Below are 19,042 nucleotides of genomic sequence, written 5' to 3'. Positions count from 1 at the left end.
GAGGGGGCGCCAGAGAGCACGTTCATTCTTCCCAGGATAACAATTGAAAATGTGCAAATAAATATAGTCATTCAAAAAAAACACCTTTGACGAATCCGTCGTCCTCGACAGCTCACACGTCATGTACAAGCGTGTGATTTGAGAGAAGGGATAAGAAGAGTCAGCAAGGCAACGTATGAGGAGCCCATCTCAGACGGGTACAAACTAATTGTGATTTATTGTGCTTTATTTATCTTTATAGCCAACCCCCCAACCCCCCCCCCCCCGAGCCTCCACACACATGCTACAGTATGCCTGCCAGCAAAGTTACATAAAAACAAACAAGTCCAATTATCATGAAATTAATGTTCCTTTTTAAAGGTCAATTTAGAAACAAACACTTGTAAGTTCCATGGTCAACAATAATGGTTCTGGCATCTGCTGTAGCATGTCCCCCAATAATATCAATTAGCAGTTAATCTGTTATAATTAACTCAATTTCGATCTCTCTTTCTCTCTCTCACACACACACACACACACACACACACACACACACACACACACACACACACACACACACACACACACACACACACACACACACACACACACATATTGTATTACTATGCTTGCGAGGACATCAACATCTTAGGACGCCAATTTGTCGTTTTTAATCCCCAACCCGAAAGCCAAAAAAGTATAAATCAGGCATAACTCTAACCCCGGCCCCTAAACATAACCACTAAATATCTAATCATAACATGAATGATTTCCAAGGTGTAAGTGCCAACATTTGAAGAAAATTGCCCTCCCAATGTCTATTTCTCAAATTCCACTACACATGTGAGGACATTTGCCCCCCCATACACACGAAGAGGAGCCACAACATGCTGGTATTTCTGGGACAGTATGCATATCCAATAAACAGGATAACACATGCAGAGCCACAGATGAGGAAAAACTGTAATTACAGGAAATAGAACAGTTCACTAGGTGAGTCCAGGCCTAACATCACAGTTTCCTATCGCTAATCTACGAAATTAGGGCTGTTCCACAAGCATCATTCTCACAGGGTGAGGGTCTACATGAATGGCAGCGGTTGTCAAACTTTTTTTTAATTACAAGAAACCCCCGTTTGGTATGCATTATAGAACACAGACCCGTAAGGTTCCATTTGGTTCCTAACTATCAATCTTTTATCAGGGGATCCCCCTGGAAACCCCTCAAGGACCTCCTGGGGGTCCCCATACCCAGTGTTTCAGACATTTAACCAGTGAAACCCTCAATACTTAATAAACTTCACCGTTGGCTATGTACTTGATCGGCTATTTTTTCCCTCTACACCAAACCTATTTGCCGAAAATAGCCGATCTAATAGCAGTAGATCTGCTATTTTCGGCTAATGTTCCCATTAGAAATTGAATAGACATTCTAGGATGGAGGCGGTAAAAGATAAATAATCCATATCACACAAAGATTTGGCGGCCCCCCCTGTAGTAACTCTGAGGACTCTCGAGATGTCCCGGACCCCCTGTTGAAGACCCCTGCTGTATACTAGTACACAGTGTTGGAACGGCGGTTTAGCCACCTGGATCTCATCATGTTTGTTGTTTCATGAGCCTCCGACGCACTTTGATCTATTACTTGTCTCTGAGATTGCGCCGTTTGTGGCGGAACAGACACGGCGGGCAAAGCGTGTGCGATCTCTCTCCATGAATTAATTGCCATCTGGTTGTTTGTAGTCGCTCAGGGAGGGATTAGAGAGGTTTGTATACCTCCTAACCTCCTCAGCAGTGGTGGGAAAAGTATTCAACTGTTTTACCTGAGTAAAAGTATCAATACTGCAATGTAGAAATACTCCGTTGCAAGTAAAAGTCTGGAATTCAAAATTTACTTGAGTAAACGTTCAAAAGTATTGGTATCAAAATGTACTTAAAGTACTCATTATACAGAATGTCCCATTTCACACGTTTCAAATGTATAAATTGTATAGCTTGTAGATCGGCTATTTTCAAATGGCCGAAATGTATATAGGGCTGAAGTGGTTAATGTATATTTTGTGATAATATTCAAAATCCTCAAAGTAACTTGTAACTTAAGAGTAAACATTTGCCTCTGAGATGTAGTGGAGTAGAAGTAAAAATATAGAAAATAAATTGGAAATACTCAAGTTAAGTAAAAAATACCACCAACATTTGTAAGTACAGTACTTGAGTAAATGTACTTAGTTACTTCACTGCTCCTCAGCCAACCTTTCTTTAAAACTGTCCATGGTTCATTTCCAGAGGAAACTAATCAAAAGCATCTCGAGTTTCTGACCAATTTACACGTGATGTTTGCATTGGTGTCTCTGTGGTGACTAGGTACAAGAAGTGCCAAAACGAACTTCGGCAAGACAATGAGTTTGGTTCATTTGTTCGGCAATGACGTATTGATAACCTTGCTGAACTTCTGCAAGGCCTTAAGCTGCAGCCTTAAGCCGAAACAATGAATCCTGGTAAATATATAGGCAGGACACATATGACTGTAATACACAGTATCTGCCACCACTACAGCTAAAAATCAGGCCTGTGGTATGACCGCTGAATTACCCCGGTTATCAAAACAATAACTTGTAAGTGGAGACAGAGATGTGAGCACCATCAATGCATACAGCACCGAGGACATAAGGTGAGTCATTCTCCTAAGGAAGAAAAATATATATATATCGATTTACAACCCGAACCATGCAACAAGCTAGACTACACACAGCTCAGTTGCTTTGTAAAAGCATGTTAAAAAATAAATGCATCGACACCCTCGTCCGCATAATTGTACTCCCTTTGCTCGGAAACCACAAATTGAAAGTAACCAGAGTGCGGATGGTGAAAAAAAAAAACAGCAGTGTAGCGGAGCTCCTGCGTTACAGGAATCCATATGTAATTGGTGTGCACTAAGATTACCTCCAGCCTGGGTCTCACCAGCAGCATAATCTGCTGTGTAACTCGGAGCTGCCAGTCAAACTCTCCCTTTAACAAGCAAAACCCGCTTATTAAAATGGCCTGCCGGCTTCTGCATCGGGGCTGTATAGGAAGCCTGGATATCTTTTCGCAGCGAGTCCAGAGGGGAGGTATATTAACCCATTCAATCCGGAGAACGCATCTGTGTCATTTTAGAATTGAGCTATAACCATTATTTTATGCTTTAGCTATTCAAAAGTAGCAGATATACAAGCTCATAGCGCGCCACCAAGTGCCGCACTACGAGCTTGTAGCCATTTTCGAAAAATCTTGAACATTCATGCAAATCTTTGAATATATATATTTTAAAGCGAACATTTGTAACTCAAATCTTTGCCTCTGGAGGTCCCTGGAAAAAAATATTTTCCAAAATATTTTACAAAAAAATATGTATTCAAATATTTGCAAACATTTTCAAGATTTTTTTAAAATAGCAGATTTACAAGTTCATAGTACGGCACTCAGTGCCACGCTATGAGCTTGTATATCTGCTATTTTTGAATAGCCAAATAAATCTGAAAATGACACAGATGCATTCCCGGTCTTAATGGATTAATAGTACGGAAAGGTGAGAGGACTCTTGGCAAACCGTGGAGGAGAATGCTGATGTGGGCAGCTGGTCAGGGCCAGACTGGAGGAGGTGTGCTTTTAAAACTCGAGAGGTGATTAGGGAGGCTTGTCACCTTTGCCGGGGTCTGTGTCAGCACCCTTTTTACCTTGTCACCCGTCTAGTTGACCCAGCTGTCACTCTGACCGCTGTGCGTCAACTCGTAAATGGGTGTTCAGGTGCCAGGGAGGTTTAGCGTCGCAGTTAGCACTTACCGCTGGTACTGTATGACTGGACTGGCTTTTTGAGCGCTCAAGTACACTACACCAGTTGGTTGTCAACCCTTTCTGGATCAGGGCCCACTTGAAAATGTACAAAAACGTTCACGACCCACCCAAAATAAACATATGTGAACTGTTGACCGCCCCACCCTTTACAAGCACGTGAAATTGTAGGAGTTGAGGCATTACATGCAAATCTTTACTTCTAGGGGTCCCTGGAACAAGATATTTTGAGATGGGGGTCCGCGGCCAAAGACATATAATTTCGGGGGTCCTTGACATGAAAAAAGTTTTAGAACCACTGATATTATAGCAGCGTACGTTTCTTTTTTTTTTACGGTTAGGCAGAAGCAAAGACTTGAGTTAAAAATATATGTATTCAAAGATTTGCACACATTTTCAAAATGTTTTTAAAAAATAGCAGATCTACAAGTTCATACAAGCGCTCGGTGCCACGCTGTGAGCTTGTATATCTGGTATTTTTTAATAGCCAAAGAAATCAAAAAATAACACAGATGCGTTTCAGGTCTAAATGGGTTAAAAAAAATCATCTGGGGAGCCCACAAAATCATTTGGACCACAGTTTGAGAAGCACTCCCCTACAGCACGTTGCTTATGTTGCTAATAGCAGGCCTGCATGGTGATTGAATGTGTGGGCTGTGCAGCAGCTCGGTGGCCTGCATGCTGCGCCTTCAGCTGCCACTGCAGATGAGTCACGGCGGGGAGGAACTCCGCTCCTCTGGTCACAGCAGGTAGAACCCAGTGAACCCCAACCCTTTTTTTCTTTTTTTTAGCTCTCTGCATGGACCAGTGGTTCTCAAACGTTTTTTTGTGCCAAGGACCCCCGAAAGAGAAAATGTGTGTTAAAAATGTTCACTTATATATATATATATATTCAAAGATGTTCGCACATTTTCAAGATTTTTCTAAAAAGAAATAAGAGATCTACAACCTCATCACTATACAAGCTTGTATATCTGCATTTTTTTTTATAGCCAAAGTATTTAAAAAAAAAAAAGTTTAAATGATTGTGACGCTGTATTAACTAATTTCGCTGGGGACCCCCTGGTATTATTTAAACATATTTTTGATGCGCTCAAGAAAGGTAAAATATATATATTTTCAACATTTTGAAACATTTTCCCTTGGACCAACTGTCATCATAGCATGGACCATTAGTGGCCGGTGGACCACAGGTTCAGAAAACAGTGCCTCAGAGTAGACATACTGTATTATACACCAGCGCTGGACAGACAAATGCGAAATTGAAAGTGAGGCCGAGCATCAAGCGAGGATCATCTACCGCGGGTCATAAAAGGGGAAATCGATGGAGAGATTGCAAAGCAAGATGACTTTTCTGCAACTTCTTTTCCCTTACTTTTATTCAAAGCCCATTACAAGTCGACTCGGAGCGGCCTGTTCCTTTGTCCATCACTTTGACCTCACACCGGGATATTTCTACTCCGACTGTTTCTATCACAATGTTCCCACACCTTCTGTCAGATGATCTATCATTTCATTTCTTTCTTTTTCCTGTGTTATCGCTCTAAACTCTACATTCTGAGCTCAGAGGCAGGAGGTGAGGAAGGGAGCACAAGGGAGACATGCGCTGCATTAAATCGTTGTTCGTTGTCTCAGACTTGTGGGGGGAAAAAGCTGCGGTTTGGTGTTAAATAATGCTGTGGCTTAGCACGTGTGCGCGCATACACACACAGAGTAAAGGTAATTAACCTAACCTGAGGTGTTCATTATACAGTAAACCTAGAGTATCAAATGAAGGCAGGGAGAGACTGCATTTGTGTGAAAATCCTTCTCTTCAACACACAGGCGACAGGAAACAAATTAATTAACCACTTTCAACCTAGCGCTGAAAGCGTTAGGGCACATCATTATAGGCGAAAATACCAAAAAGTTCAGCAATGTCTCAGAAGAATTTCAAACATTTAAAAACACAGCAGTGTGTCTTACCTTGATGTGGTTGTACTCTGCCTTGCTGGACTCGCTGCTGCCAACCTTGTTCTCTCCCCGGGACTTGAGGACCTGGCGCAGTGGACTGGAGATGGGCAGGCCCGTTACGCTGATGCCGTCTGAAACATGATGGCAAAACAGTCAAACACAAACAGTGCCATACTGTAGGTAATCATATGGAACCAATAATAGAATAACTTGCAGTGGTTTTGGATTATCAAAAGATTGAAGCTTATTGTTGCCACTGTATTCTGTTCTCTACCAGCTGAGAAACCTTCCAAAATATCACCAAAGAAATAAACTTTTAAAACACCCGGAAGCTAAACCGGCTCATGCACAAAGACACACACGCCTGGGCGCTCGCATGCATGTGCATAGACCAATTATTTGTTTACTAACATTGAGCCTGGACGCACAGGTGATTGTTTCACGCAATCAATTCCCAACCTGTTTCGGGGTGCACTGGTTTCAGCACACCCCAACCCCCTCTTGTGTGTGTTGGCTAGTGAGACGCGTCCTAACGAGACCTGATATAATGGGTTTCGTTGCGCGCATACTGGCTGCACGCAGCCAGTATGACGTCGTCTGTTAAGGGGTCTATAAGCTCCGGTTGAACCATACGCGCACGCCCATGTGCGTTCTTCGCTTGTGCATGTCATGGTTTGAGACGGAAGTGTTTAAAACGTTTATTTTCATCAAGAAGAAGAACTTGTTTTTACCGGAGCCTTATATAAAATGACAGAAGACATTTGGGACACACTATGAGGAATATTTTGGAGTTTATAAAGACACTTTTGATATCGTTTTGCTGTTGATAAATCAAGTCTCAAGTTTTTCTTCTTTTCTGACTGAAAGACATCCCTGGGTAAGTAAACGATAGAAATAAAGTAATTTCTTGGGGTGAACTATTGCTTTAACACAGAATCGGAACCTTAATGTGGAGAAGCAGCGTTCAGTTTTTATGCTCCACATATCTGCCAGAAAACTGCATGTCTGCTACTACCCTCAGTTCTTTTACATCAAAGCTGAAGACTTTTCTCTTTGCAGCTGCCTTTTACTAAGGTTTATTTCTTTTTTTTTACTCATGTCTTCTGCACTGTAATTTTGTTATCTTATTTTTCTGTTTTATTTCAACTTGTTCTTTTGTGTATTCAAATGTCCTTTTATAATGTGTTTCTTTTGCACTCTTAATGCCCAGTGTCTTAATGTCTCAATGCTTAATGTTTTATGTGAAGCACTTTTTGAACTGCCTTGTTGTTGAAATGTGCTATACAAATAAACTTGCCTGGCCTTAATTTAACTTAGATAAACATTAGTAAAGCGTAGGTTTTTGGTTGCATTTTCATGCATGTTTATTCTCAGGTAGTACACTCTAGCAACCGCCTACAACCCCCCTAGCAACTCCCTGGCAGCTACCACATACTGTGCTGTATACCAAACGTCAGATTCAGGGACCACCAGGGGTCCAGCGGAGCGGAAATGAAAAAATGCATTCTACTGTTATATTTAACCCATTAAGACCTGAAGCCGATTCTACAAATGTCTTCTAAATCCCAACAGTATTCTGAAAAAACATATGCTTCTATATCAGTGGTTCTCAAACTTTTTCATGTCAAGGACCCCCAAAATGATGATATGTGTGGTATGATGATGTATATTTTTCAAAAATAGCAGATCTACAAGCTCGTAGCGCGGCACTCGGTGCCGCGCTATGAGCCTGTATATCTGCTATTTTTGAATAGCCAAGGTGTAAAATAATCTTTTATTTACTTTAATTACAAGCTAAAATATATACCTTGGTTGTAAAAAAACAAAGTTGTCCTTTAAACAAAATCACATCAGAAACTTGACTAGCGCAACCGTTATGGAATACTGCTGTGCTGTTTTATTTTGGAACATATTGAAATAATGATGGCCCCAGTTTTTAAACTACATCTGCTCAGAAAGGCAAAATGTTGTTGCAGCAGTCAGGTAAGGGCGCTTGGATTTCTTCAGTCAATGCAGTCATATCTCTAATGCAATCTGGGGATTGCAGAAGAGCTGGGCAGACGGGCGTACAGTAGCAGTGTTATTTATCACAGCAGCTACAGTGCATCCAGCCCAGTCACAGGGGTTTGCTGTTTTTCAGCCCACACACAAACAAACGCCACTCGAAACCAAGCCGTGACGCCAGCATGGAGCCACTGACGTCAGCACAAACACTATCTGTTACTCCAAGGGGAAATTGCTGGGCCCATGTGACCGCAACTCTAATAATCTACCCACTACGTAGTACATGAGGTACACAGTCATACAGTATCCTTAGCGTTTAAGCTGCATGCAATATGAAAGGTTTATTTCCTACCCCGCGAACAGGGTCCATACCTTATGGGGGAGGGGGGGGGTGTAGGCTTTGACTTTTTACAGGGGCCATTTCCGAATTGCATCCACCTGTAAATGCTCTTTTAGAGCGGTTTTGAAGGAGAGTAACGATTCACATTTTTTTATAACAGTTGGTAGGGCATTCCACATTTTTGTGCCATAGCAGTAGAATGAATTTAATCCCTTGTTAGAGCCAAATCTGGGTTAAACGTGATTAGTGGAGCTCCCTCTGGTGTTGTGATTGTGGACGTCATTGACGTTTGTGAAGTAGTTTGACAGGTAAATGGTAAACGGTGCATTTACAGTATATAGCGATTTTATCCAAAGCGCTTTACATAGATTGTGCATTACATTCATCATTCACCCATTCACACACACATTCATACACCGATGGCGGAGGAAACCATGCAAGGCACCAACCGGCTCATCGGGAGAAATTAGGGGTTCAGCGTCTCAAGAACATTTAGACACTAACTCTAGGGGAACCCCCCAGCCCGGGATCGAACTGGGAACCGTGTGGTTTCCAGTTCACTCTACTCGGCCACTCTACCCGAGCCACTGCCACCCCAGGTACATGGGTGTCTTTGTGGTATAGTGTAGCTTGTAGACCAGGCCCATTGCAAGTTGCTGTACTCTGTCCCCTTTCTCTACCCTGAGCCATTTGTGAAATGAGTTGTAGATGTGAAGCCAAGCAGTAGCCTTACCACTTTGTTTTGGGATGTCTGGAGCCTTGTTTTTAAGGCCTTTGTGGTGTTATGGTGCCATGAGGTGCATGCATAGTCGAAGTGACATTGGATGAGTGCTCCTGCTAGAGTCGTCAATGTATTCTTACTGACCAGAGAGGAGATCCTGTACAAAAATCTATGGTTGACCAAAGAACAAGGGGAGACATTGCACTTGTCAACCAGTAGGTGTCCTACCTGACACCAGGGTCTAAATGTCTCAATGGAAGAGTAAGGAGACCACCATTGCAGATGTACTATTTATGTTGTATTAACATATTCTACCATACAGACTGGTTAAAATAATGTTTCATTCATTCAAATACATTCTGCGTGTGCCGTCTCTCTCACATATTGTAGACTCTTTGGAGTGATATTAAAACCAATGATTTATTTTAGGTTACCTAATATAATATATGTAGTAAATAGTAGTAGTGTAGTATTTCATAACTTTATGTATACAGTAGTTGCATCTGGTTTAAAGTAGGACTATATTGTACACACTGTACGCTTAGCCTATAGGCAACTCAAACAGGATTAGTGAGCACACAATGTGCCACACAGAGATACGACCGCAATTACCCCACTGCAGTACATTTTAATGAGTCTAATCATGACATCTATACTTCATGGTATAGAGAAAGAAATAAGTACATTTGTCAGCAAAAGGGTAATGGGGGGGGGGGCTTGGTTGTCACATTTTAGCCCATTACGCTCAGTATCGTTATCCCTGGGGCTCTGCACAATCCCATCATCATCATTAATAGCGCTATTTAGGTTCACTCACTGTACATGTTCTCATGTACTGCTGTCAGGGTTTCATGTACTGTATGGAACTGGAACTTCAGGGCACTGGGGCTAATAATATCACATCCAGGGTTACAGAAGCAAATACAAATCTGGAGCTTTCGAATCTATTCTAAAGCATGTGTCTGGGACCCCCAGCATCCCTATTCTGGGGGGCTATATTCGGCAAAAACAGCCGTTCTACAAGCTATTAATAGAAAATATATTGTGTAAGCAAAACAAACAAAAAAGAGTGCTTATTTTTGCCTTATATTGTCACATAATGTTATTTGCCTTTATGCGGTTTCATTTTTAACATCAATTATTTCTATTTTTTTTTAAACGGGACTTGGGGGAATTGACCACTAATAGCAACTCCACTTCTTTGTATTGTTATATTCTTCAACATTTTGATTTCAATTGATCTGTAGCATAATAGCTATAGTTTTCTCTTGCAGTTTTCTAAGCAGAATGTTGTAGCCGGGGTCTACTTGAGAAATCAGGGAAATGCGCTACCCAAACATGTGTACACTCTCAGTCTCAAGCGTGACAATTCAATAAATGAGCACAGGATTTTTCTGTGTATGCTTCTGTGTATTCTCAAGTGTTTAAACATTCCAATTATCTCCACTTCTTATTAAAGGTTGGAAATCTGTTGTTTTTTTTGTTCTTTCTCAGCAAGCATGTGATACATCTATAAATAATAAAAATGACAGCGTTATCATTGTAATCGATCACATGGAACTGTGCTCTGTGGGGGGTTAGAGCACATGTAATTGGACTGCTGTCAGAAAACGAAAACGCATATTGTGTAGCTGTAAGCTACAATTTCATGAAGGAAATTACAAATCATTGCAAGGTGAGATTAGTTCTCTATACTGGTAGAGTATGTTAATAAGTAGGCCTTGCCGAGCCTTGTGGCCCATAGGATCCTACTTCTGTAGTCCGAGGCAGCTTGATGTACTGTACAAGTACACCCTCTGGACATGACGATAGTATGCCGCAAGGACATACCCCCAATCCAACCCTCGATGCTGAGTGCTAAGCAGGGATTTTTATAGTTGGTATGACCCAGCCCAGGGGGGGGGGGGTGGTCGAACCCTGACCTGCCACTCTCAGGGTGGACACTCACTAACCACAAGGCCACTGAGCTGGTAGAGTATGTTAATGCAATAGAACTACAGCAGCATGTCTGGCAGTGTTTGGAGACCTCCCATGCCTGGCAAATCGGGGATTGCATCTTGCAAGAGCGGTCAAAGTTTTGCTCTCCCGCACACGAGACCCGGGTTTGAATCCCAAATACAGTAGCCAGGACATGAAACCTGAGGATTGCACCTTCAACCCATTTAGACCTGTTACACCTATACTGTACATTGTTATACCTTTCAAGCCGGGAATGCTCCTGTGTCATGTTTCTTTATTTTTTTTGGAAAACAATGTTTGAAGTTTTTCAGAAAACTTAGGTCAGGATTTAGATGGTGTTTTTTAGGGGAAAAAAAGAAAATGTAATCATAAACCCAGCGTGCAACTACCTCAACACAGTACATCTGTGACCCACGGAAGTTACCCAGGGACCTGCGTGGCTGCAAGTTTCCTCATTAGTCAAAGCAAACTGTGTGGAACTTCTCATTAGCGGCATTCTGTAGCCTGTAATGAATCAATAAGCCACCATGCAGGTTGAAAATGCCACGTTCCACCTCTCTATGAAGCCCAGTCATTATCCACATGTTATTTTTAAGTGGGGGGACCAGATATCCGTCAAGGACTTGGAGCTGCTCAAAAGCGGCTGTTGCTCTTTGTTTCCTTTTCTCCTATGTTCTGCATATATATAAAACCTGGAGATTTCTACTCTGTATTACCTTTCATTTTGTACTCATGATTCTCCAATAAATCTTATTTGACAAAAAAAAAGAAGAAAAAAGCAAATAATCACAAATACACATGAACACGTGTATCACTTGTGTCTCTAAATCTGTGGTTCTCAAAGTGGGGTCCGAGGACCCCCAAGGGTCCTTGTTGGGGTTCCAGGGTCGCCCCCCAGAAAAATGAGAAACAGTGTAACGGTTAGATACCCAACCCTGCATGTGGAATGCACTCCCCAATACTCTCAGAGACCCTCCAAACCTTCAAAACTGCTTTCAAAACGCAACTCTTCATTATGTTTATAGAATTTTAGTTTTTTTTCTCCAAATAAAGTTGTACTTATTATGTTGTTGTTTTCTCCTCCCCCCATGTAAAGCGTCTTTGGGCACTTAGAAAAGCGCTATATAAATTTTAGATATTATTATTATTATTATTAAAGTTAAACTTTAACCGTATTTCATACCATTATATGGATGAGGTCACTGGCACAAATCCTTTCAAATGGGGGTCTGTGGCCTAATACATATAAAATTAGGGGTCCGCGACATTAGAAAAAGGTTGAGAACCACCACTGGAAATAGAGCGTTTGAAAGGCGGCCACGCCCACATCAAGACTACACGCTGTACATGTGTGTCCTGTGGTGGAAGGGATTAATGATGACATCAGCCACCCCGCCCCATCCCAGCAGCCATCAGTACGTGTTTGTCCGCCCCTCCCTCCGTCTACTTGTCTAGGGGACAATCTCTTTAACATGTTGAAACCCGGGAAAGTCATTTTAGATTTTAGCTAAATTATATAATGTATATACTGTGGCAACATACGTTTTTCAGAAAACTTTTAGGATACAGAATAGTGGTTTAGAACAGTGGTTGAAAAAAATCGTTAAAGTGATTGAAACCTTTTGAATAATTTAGATTTTTTTAATACAAATCTTTTTTCCTGGGGGGTGGGGGTCCCTGGCACAAAACAATTTCAGATTGGGGGGTCCGCAGCCAAATACGTATCATTTTGGGGGTCCTTGGCGCGAAAAGGTTTGAGAACCAATGATTTAGAACATTGGTTCTAAAACGTTGGTTCTTGGGGGGGCACCAGGGGGTCCCCAGCAAAATTAGTTAATAAAGCGTCACAATCATATTAACCACTTTAACCATATTCTATACTTTGGCTATTCAAAAATAGCAGATATACAAGCTCATAGCGCGGCACCGAGTGCCGCACTATGAGCTTGTAGATCTGCTATTTTTTTTTTAAATCCCTGGCAAAAAATATTTTTGAGATGGGGGTTCCGCAGCCAAATACATATCATGTTGGGGGGTCCTTCACGGGAAAAGGTTTGAGAACCACTGATTTAGAAGGCATCTGTAGAATGGGCCTCAGGTGTTAATGGGTTAACTGGTCACATAAATCACGGGCCACCATGCTGACAGGGGCCTCGGCGACAGGATGGTGGCGATAGGGCCCGTCAGGAAACAACATCTGGAGCCTGGTGGTGAGGCAGTGAGGTGGGGTTTCTGCACTGTCACCTCCGGTTCAGTTTGTTTTGGGGGGTTTTCTCTCTCCCTCGAAAACAAACATCCTGTCTTCCGTGTGAATATGGACAATATTATCAATTCCAGGTACATATAATACTGTATGAAAGCTTTTTTGTTTCTTCAATTAAGCCCCATAGTGTCTGCGTGCGTGCGTGCGTGCGTGCGTGCGTGCGTGCGTGCGTGCGTGCGTGCGTGCGTGCGTGCGTGCGTGCGAGCGTGCGTGCGTGCGTGTGTGCGTGTGCGTGCATGTAGAGCTATTCCCCCAAACTGCTGGTCAGATCAGCACCGCTAGTCGACCATAGAAGAACCTTCACTATTTTTTCTACCACAGTTTTTTTTTATTTCTTCCATTTCATAATGGAAGTCAATGGGGCTCGGATCGGGCTGTAAATCTTGCCCAAATTTGGAGTCAAACGTCATGGATTGACAAGTGACATCACAGACTTGCCACTTGAAGTCCGAGATCCACATCATTGTTTTATCTATATATAATTGTCTCCGCCAGGCCGAAAGGCATGGCCGAGGCTATGTTTTACACCCTGTCCGTCCGTCTGTCTGTGAGCAGCTAATCACCTTTGCACCGAAGCTTTCATATTGTCCTGTTACAGCGCCACCAGGAGGTCACAATAACCTACCTGACCTGGCGGAGACCTGTGCTCCGAGGAGCACTTTTCTTTTGTATATATACACCGTATATGGAAAATGTTTGTTTGGTGGCCCAAAAACAGGTACACCAGGTTGAAAGTACTCCCCTTGACGGGAAAAAATCAGATGACTGAGTTGTAAAAGGCAAGCACGCCGGCTGAAGGAGACGAGGAACCGCTTGACTTAAGTCCAGCCAGGTATAGAAGTCCATTTGACAAGCGTTGTTTTATAGATAGACTAGCTAAAGAATGGAGCGTATGATGGACAACCTAATTTTCCCACAGGCTACAGGGAGAATGCTTTGACATAAAGCTCTCTGTGAGAGTGAGACTTTGAATTACGCCCGTCGTCTAAGCTCAGGTGATTCTCTGACAGATCAAGACTACAAATACACCACTCGGAAAAGTATAGTCCCTTTTCTCAAGAACCTCGTTGTGTCTGTTGGTATAAGTTAACTGTTCAAACACTAACATCAAAAGGAAATCTGACAGATACAAACAGACAGAGATCCATATGGGAGGGAGAGAGAGAGAGAGAGAGAGAGAGAGATGTGGACCTGGCTGAAGCAAGAGGACATGTACAAGGATGAATGTGAACAAATGATTACTATCATTATTCAAAAGCCAGCGCAGTCAGTCTAGACACTCCATTACAGGCTGCAGGAAATCATCAACAAGTAGATCCTTTGGTTTGCTCCCCGGAGAGACGGAGAGATAGAAAGAGAGAGGGAGAGACAGAAAGAGAAGTAGAGACAGAAAGAGGAGAGAGAGAATAGACACAGAGACGGAGGGACGGAGAGAATTTGGATGAGACGTCTCTATGATTCTCGCTGCATCAAGATGCCTGATTTATGCTTGGTAGTGTGCCATGTCGCGCATCGAAAACAGCATGTGTGTGTGCATATGTTTATGTTTACAATCTTAATATAGAAAGTGTCAGGTGCCAGTGTGTCGAATTATGTTTAAATAATGTAGCAGGTGTGGATGGGGTGCTACTGTATGCGTGATTGTGGGTGTAGAAAACTGTCTGTGCGTGTGTGTGCGTGCGTGTGTGTGTGTGTGTGTGTGTGTGTGTGTGTGTGTGTGTGTGTGTGCGTGCGTGTGTGTAGTAGGCAGACAGGCTTTTGGTGTCTATTGTATCGTTCATAAACCTGATCACCTGCAACAGTTATTATACTTGATACTATCGTAACAAGTTAGGTTTCTCGGGGTGAAATAAAGATTGATAATGACTGCAAAAAGCAGCTGATGACCTCGCCCGAGTAAAGCAGAGGTCGTTTTTAAAAGACGACTTTTCCTCAAGGCATTTCTTATTTATTGGACCGTGGACAGTGATCAAAACAGCAGGAGAGCAGGGGAGTCAGTGAATCACACAGTCACGGAGTACGACTTGAGAGGAAACGGCAGTATTGATGCATCAATTGGTATGATCCTCACATCACCTAAACCAATAAGGGCCTGCTGTAAGTCAAGGCACATTAGTTCTGAGCGATGACATCACTCCTACCAGACGCCTGATTTATGCCGCTGCGGTCTCAAACCTAACTGGAGGGAGAGCGACAAAGTAGTGGGAAAATAAATCAGCAGAGCCAGGGACCTGTTTTAAATGTTCGCTGTGACCTGCTCTCTGTGGCCTCGTCTTCTTTGCCCCCTCTCCCTCTCCCTCTCTCTCTCTTAAAGAGGGAATGACTTCTACAGGCAGCCTCCTCCATTCAAAAAGCATCCTGATTGCTTCTTGGAGTTCTTACTAATCTTATCAACGGTCTGATATCGACAGTTTACCTTGACAATCAATCAGACTGTTTGATCTTGTCTGGGGGTGTAAAACAAGTCACAGCTGCACTAATGCTTAATTCACACCAGCGGTGATAGTGATTTTTACTCGAATGTTTTTTTTTAACCGCTAAGTGGGTGTCCACACAACGTGTGAGACATCCACCTCACCGTCCCGTGTACTCTTATAGTAGTCCACACCTACAGACCAGAGCACACTTCTGATTTGTTTTGGTGCTTGGTCTCGTTGCAGAGCGGCAGAAAGTAGAACCTTCCTCTAAAACCGCTCTTTGCCGGCTCCACGTCCCTCCACAACGTGGTCGGTCCTATGCCAATGCAAGGAACCACGGAACTTTCTCACACTTTATTCGCGGCAGTAACAAAAGCTGCAAAACGACCAATCGTGGCAGGCTACATTGCTGCCGCATTGCCGTTGGAAGTGTTGCTCAAGCCACGCCGCGTACACAAAAAAGGGGACCAGGAAAACATTTTTAGATTTATTTGGCTATTCAAAATGAGCAGATATACAAGCTCATAGCGCGGCACCGAGGGCCGTGCAATGAGCTTGTAGATCTGCTATTTTTTGAAAAATCGTGAAAATGTGTGCATATCTTTGAATATATATTTTTGAAAGCGGACATTTGTAACTCAAATCTTTGCTTCTGGGGGGGTCCCTGGAACAAAATATTTTGAGATGGGGGTCCGCAGCCAAATACATATCATTTTGGGGGTCCTTGACATGAAAGGGTTTTGAGAACCACTGATATAGCAACATAGGTTTAAAAAAATATATATATACATTTGTAGAATATATATTTAAAGATTTGCACACTGTTTCACAATTTTTCTAAACTAGTGCCACGCTATGAGCTTGTATATCTGCTAGTTTTCAATAGCCAAAGAAACCTAAAAATGACACAGATGCATTCCCGGCTTTAATGGGTTAAATAAGACAGGGAACTGGTTAATGACAAGAATTAAGAGAGAGAGAGAGAGGACAGAGTGCAGCACTGTAGGCTGAAATGTCCAGACAGGAGGGGGTATGAATCCATTCAGTTCCCACTGTTCCATGCAGTCACCCAGAGAGATACAAGCCATGATTAGAAATACACTAGGATGCTATCCAATACTTCCATTGTAATAGAATTCATTGAAAGGAGGAAAGATTATCTCCAATGTCATATCGTCCGGGCAGCATTATGCAGTGTGCACGCGTGTGCGTGCATGTGTGTGTTATGTGTGTGTGTGTTGTACGTGCATGCTTCTATGTCTGTCCATGGAATAAGCATGATCGATGGTTCAGTAAATCCTTGGTGTTGACACCAACAAGGACAAGATGTTCACTAATAATACAGCCAAAATGTTTCTAGTGACGTTAACAATTAATGAACTGTCAATTCATTGCTAATACCAATTAGTCAAGTTTATATTGAACTAAAACAAGAGAATGCATATTGCCACCAGGCCAGGTGGCCTACCCAGGGGTGTGTAAGTTGTGGGTTATAGCCGGGTTATAGCCGCCAGGACCTGGCGGCTACCAGAGCTTTTCAAATGGACCAATAAATCTTTGATTATTGGTCTACCTATTTTTCTACCTTCTGTATGAGTGCGGATTCTGCCAATGCATTTCAATGGGAATGGAGAGGTGTTTTTTCGGCAGAAATACGCAAATGGCAGCAAACCCATTCCCATTGAAATGCATTGGCAGAATCCGCCCTCATACAGGTAGAATGACCTGCAATTTCAGGTTAAAACTGGTGAATTCCAGCAGTTCAGTACCATGGCTAGAGTCACAGCTAGTCTCAGTGGCACAACATGACAGTCACAATATGAATTCAGAACCATGGACAGTCACAGCTAGTGCTTGTAGATACGTTTTTCTTTTTAAGTGTCCTGACTGCTTGGAGAGAGAGAGAGAGCGTGGCCATTCAATTATGCATTATTTGATTATCTGATACTAATAAAGCCAGCAAAGAAGCAATGATTAATATTAACCTATAACAGAGTATCATATTTTAACAGCAACAGTTTTACCGCCTGCATCTATTTATAAACGCTTTGGATAGTGTCAGCAGAGAAGTAATTATTAACCTACATAAAAGACTATCGTATGTTAACAGCAACAGTTGACAAACGGATGTCCATCACATAGACATTCTGGAACAGCCAGCCAATGGAGACGGTCGGGGGCGCGGTTTGGATTCCAGCGGCTCTCCTGGGGGCGGGGTTTGCCCAAAGCTCCGGTTAGTTCCCAAATCACGCCTCAGTGCCACAGAGTTGCTTTTTTACCACGCTTCCATGCATTTTCATTAGTGAAGGCAGCAGCACTTAATAATAAACTCCCAGCTCACTGGACCATAGCCTCTAAACTGGCCTAAACAATGGGCCTCATGCAAACAAGCGTGCCAGTATATTAACACAGCCTTATTAATATTATTATATGAATGTATAAACGGCCCGGATAAAATCAAATGAGTTTAGGAAGCACTGCGTTTCGAGAATGTCACCCTAACAATGACATTCAGAGACAGTTTGTAAGGGAAACGAAGCCTTATCTCCGTAATTCAGGTCCACTACTATTGCTTGGCTAATTAAAACACTGCAACAGTATGGCTTTAATGACCTTCTGAGCAGAGTGGTTCCCAGATTGGATATAAAATAAAAAAAACTGGAGAATGGAAAGAGCATCTAGCTCCAGTGCCATAAACAACCACACAAACAGCACACACACACGCACAAGCACACGCTCACACACATACAGCACCATGCATGCACACACACACACACACACACACACACACACACACACACACACACACACACACACACACACACACACACACACACACACACACACACACACACACACACACACACGCACACACACACACACACACACACACACACACACAGTCAACTCTCTCAAGAGTGTTCAAGCAAGCCTGTTTTGACACAGTCATTAATATTTGCCAACCTACAGCCACCTCTGTTGTGGAGACACAACAGTGCGAAGAGGAAGGTAGTGAGGGTTGAAGTGAGATCAGCAGGGTCCCCGGGGGAAGACGGATATGAGCGCAACATGAGAAAAAAAGAATGGAGGGAAAAAGAGCAATGGTGGACTTAAAGAGTTAAGGTCCTTACACACCGGGCGACACCGGCGAAAATAGCGAATATACGCAAAATTCGGACTCGTTCCGAATAATTAAAAGACGCTTTTTCGCTTCGCTTTTTCGCTCCATGTACGGAGCCATTGACTTTATAAGGTTTTAAAAAAAAACGCATTATTCGCACGAAAAAATCGCCCCGGTGTGTAACAACCTTTAGACCGGTTATTTAGTTGTTGTTTTTGTTCAACAGCATAAGAGGAGAGAGAGAGAGAGAGAGAGAGAGAGAGAGAGAGAGAGAGAGAGAGAGAGAGAGAGAGAGAGAGAGAGAGAGAGAGAGAGAGAACACTCTTACCAAGACAAGAAAACAGCCCACAAATGGTTATGTCCGATGCAAGGAAATATGTAAAATATTCAATTATTATTAAATATGTAATAATAATTGAGGAACATAAGAAAATGCATGGATGTCATAACATAAA

General features: G+C 42.5%; 1 protein-coding gene across 3 annotated transcripts in view; it reads right to left on the bottom strand.

The window, feature by feature from the left end:
• Positions 1-19,042, bottom strand: part of trappc9 (trafficking protein particle complex subunit 9) — a 325,308-nt gene that overhangs the window by 206,383 nt on the left and 99,883 nt on the right. For all 3 annotated transcript variants that reach the window (XM_084081382.1, XM_084081384.1, XM_084081383.1), the window contains one exon: positions 5,775-5,893. In XM_084081382.1, coding sequence (XP_083937508.1) covers positions 5,775-5,893 — 119 coding nt within the window. The remainder of the gene's footprint in view (positions 1-5,774; positions 5,894-19,042) is intronic.

Source organism: Gymnoscopelus microlampas (genome assembly GCF_963454915.1).
Source record: "Gymnoscopelus microlampas genome assembly, chromosome: 15".
NCBI lineage: Eukaryota > Metazoa > Chordata > Actinopteri > Myctophiformes > Myctophidae > Gymnoscopelus > Gymnoscopelus microlampas.
This window is presented reverse-complemented; position numbering and strand designations above follow the sequence as displayed.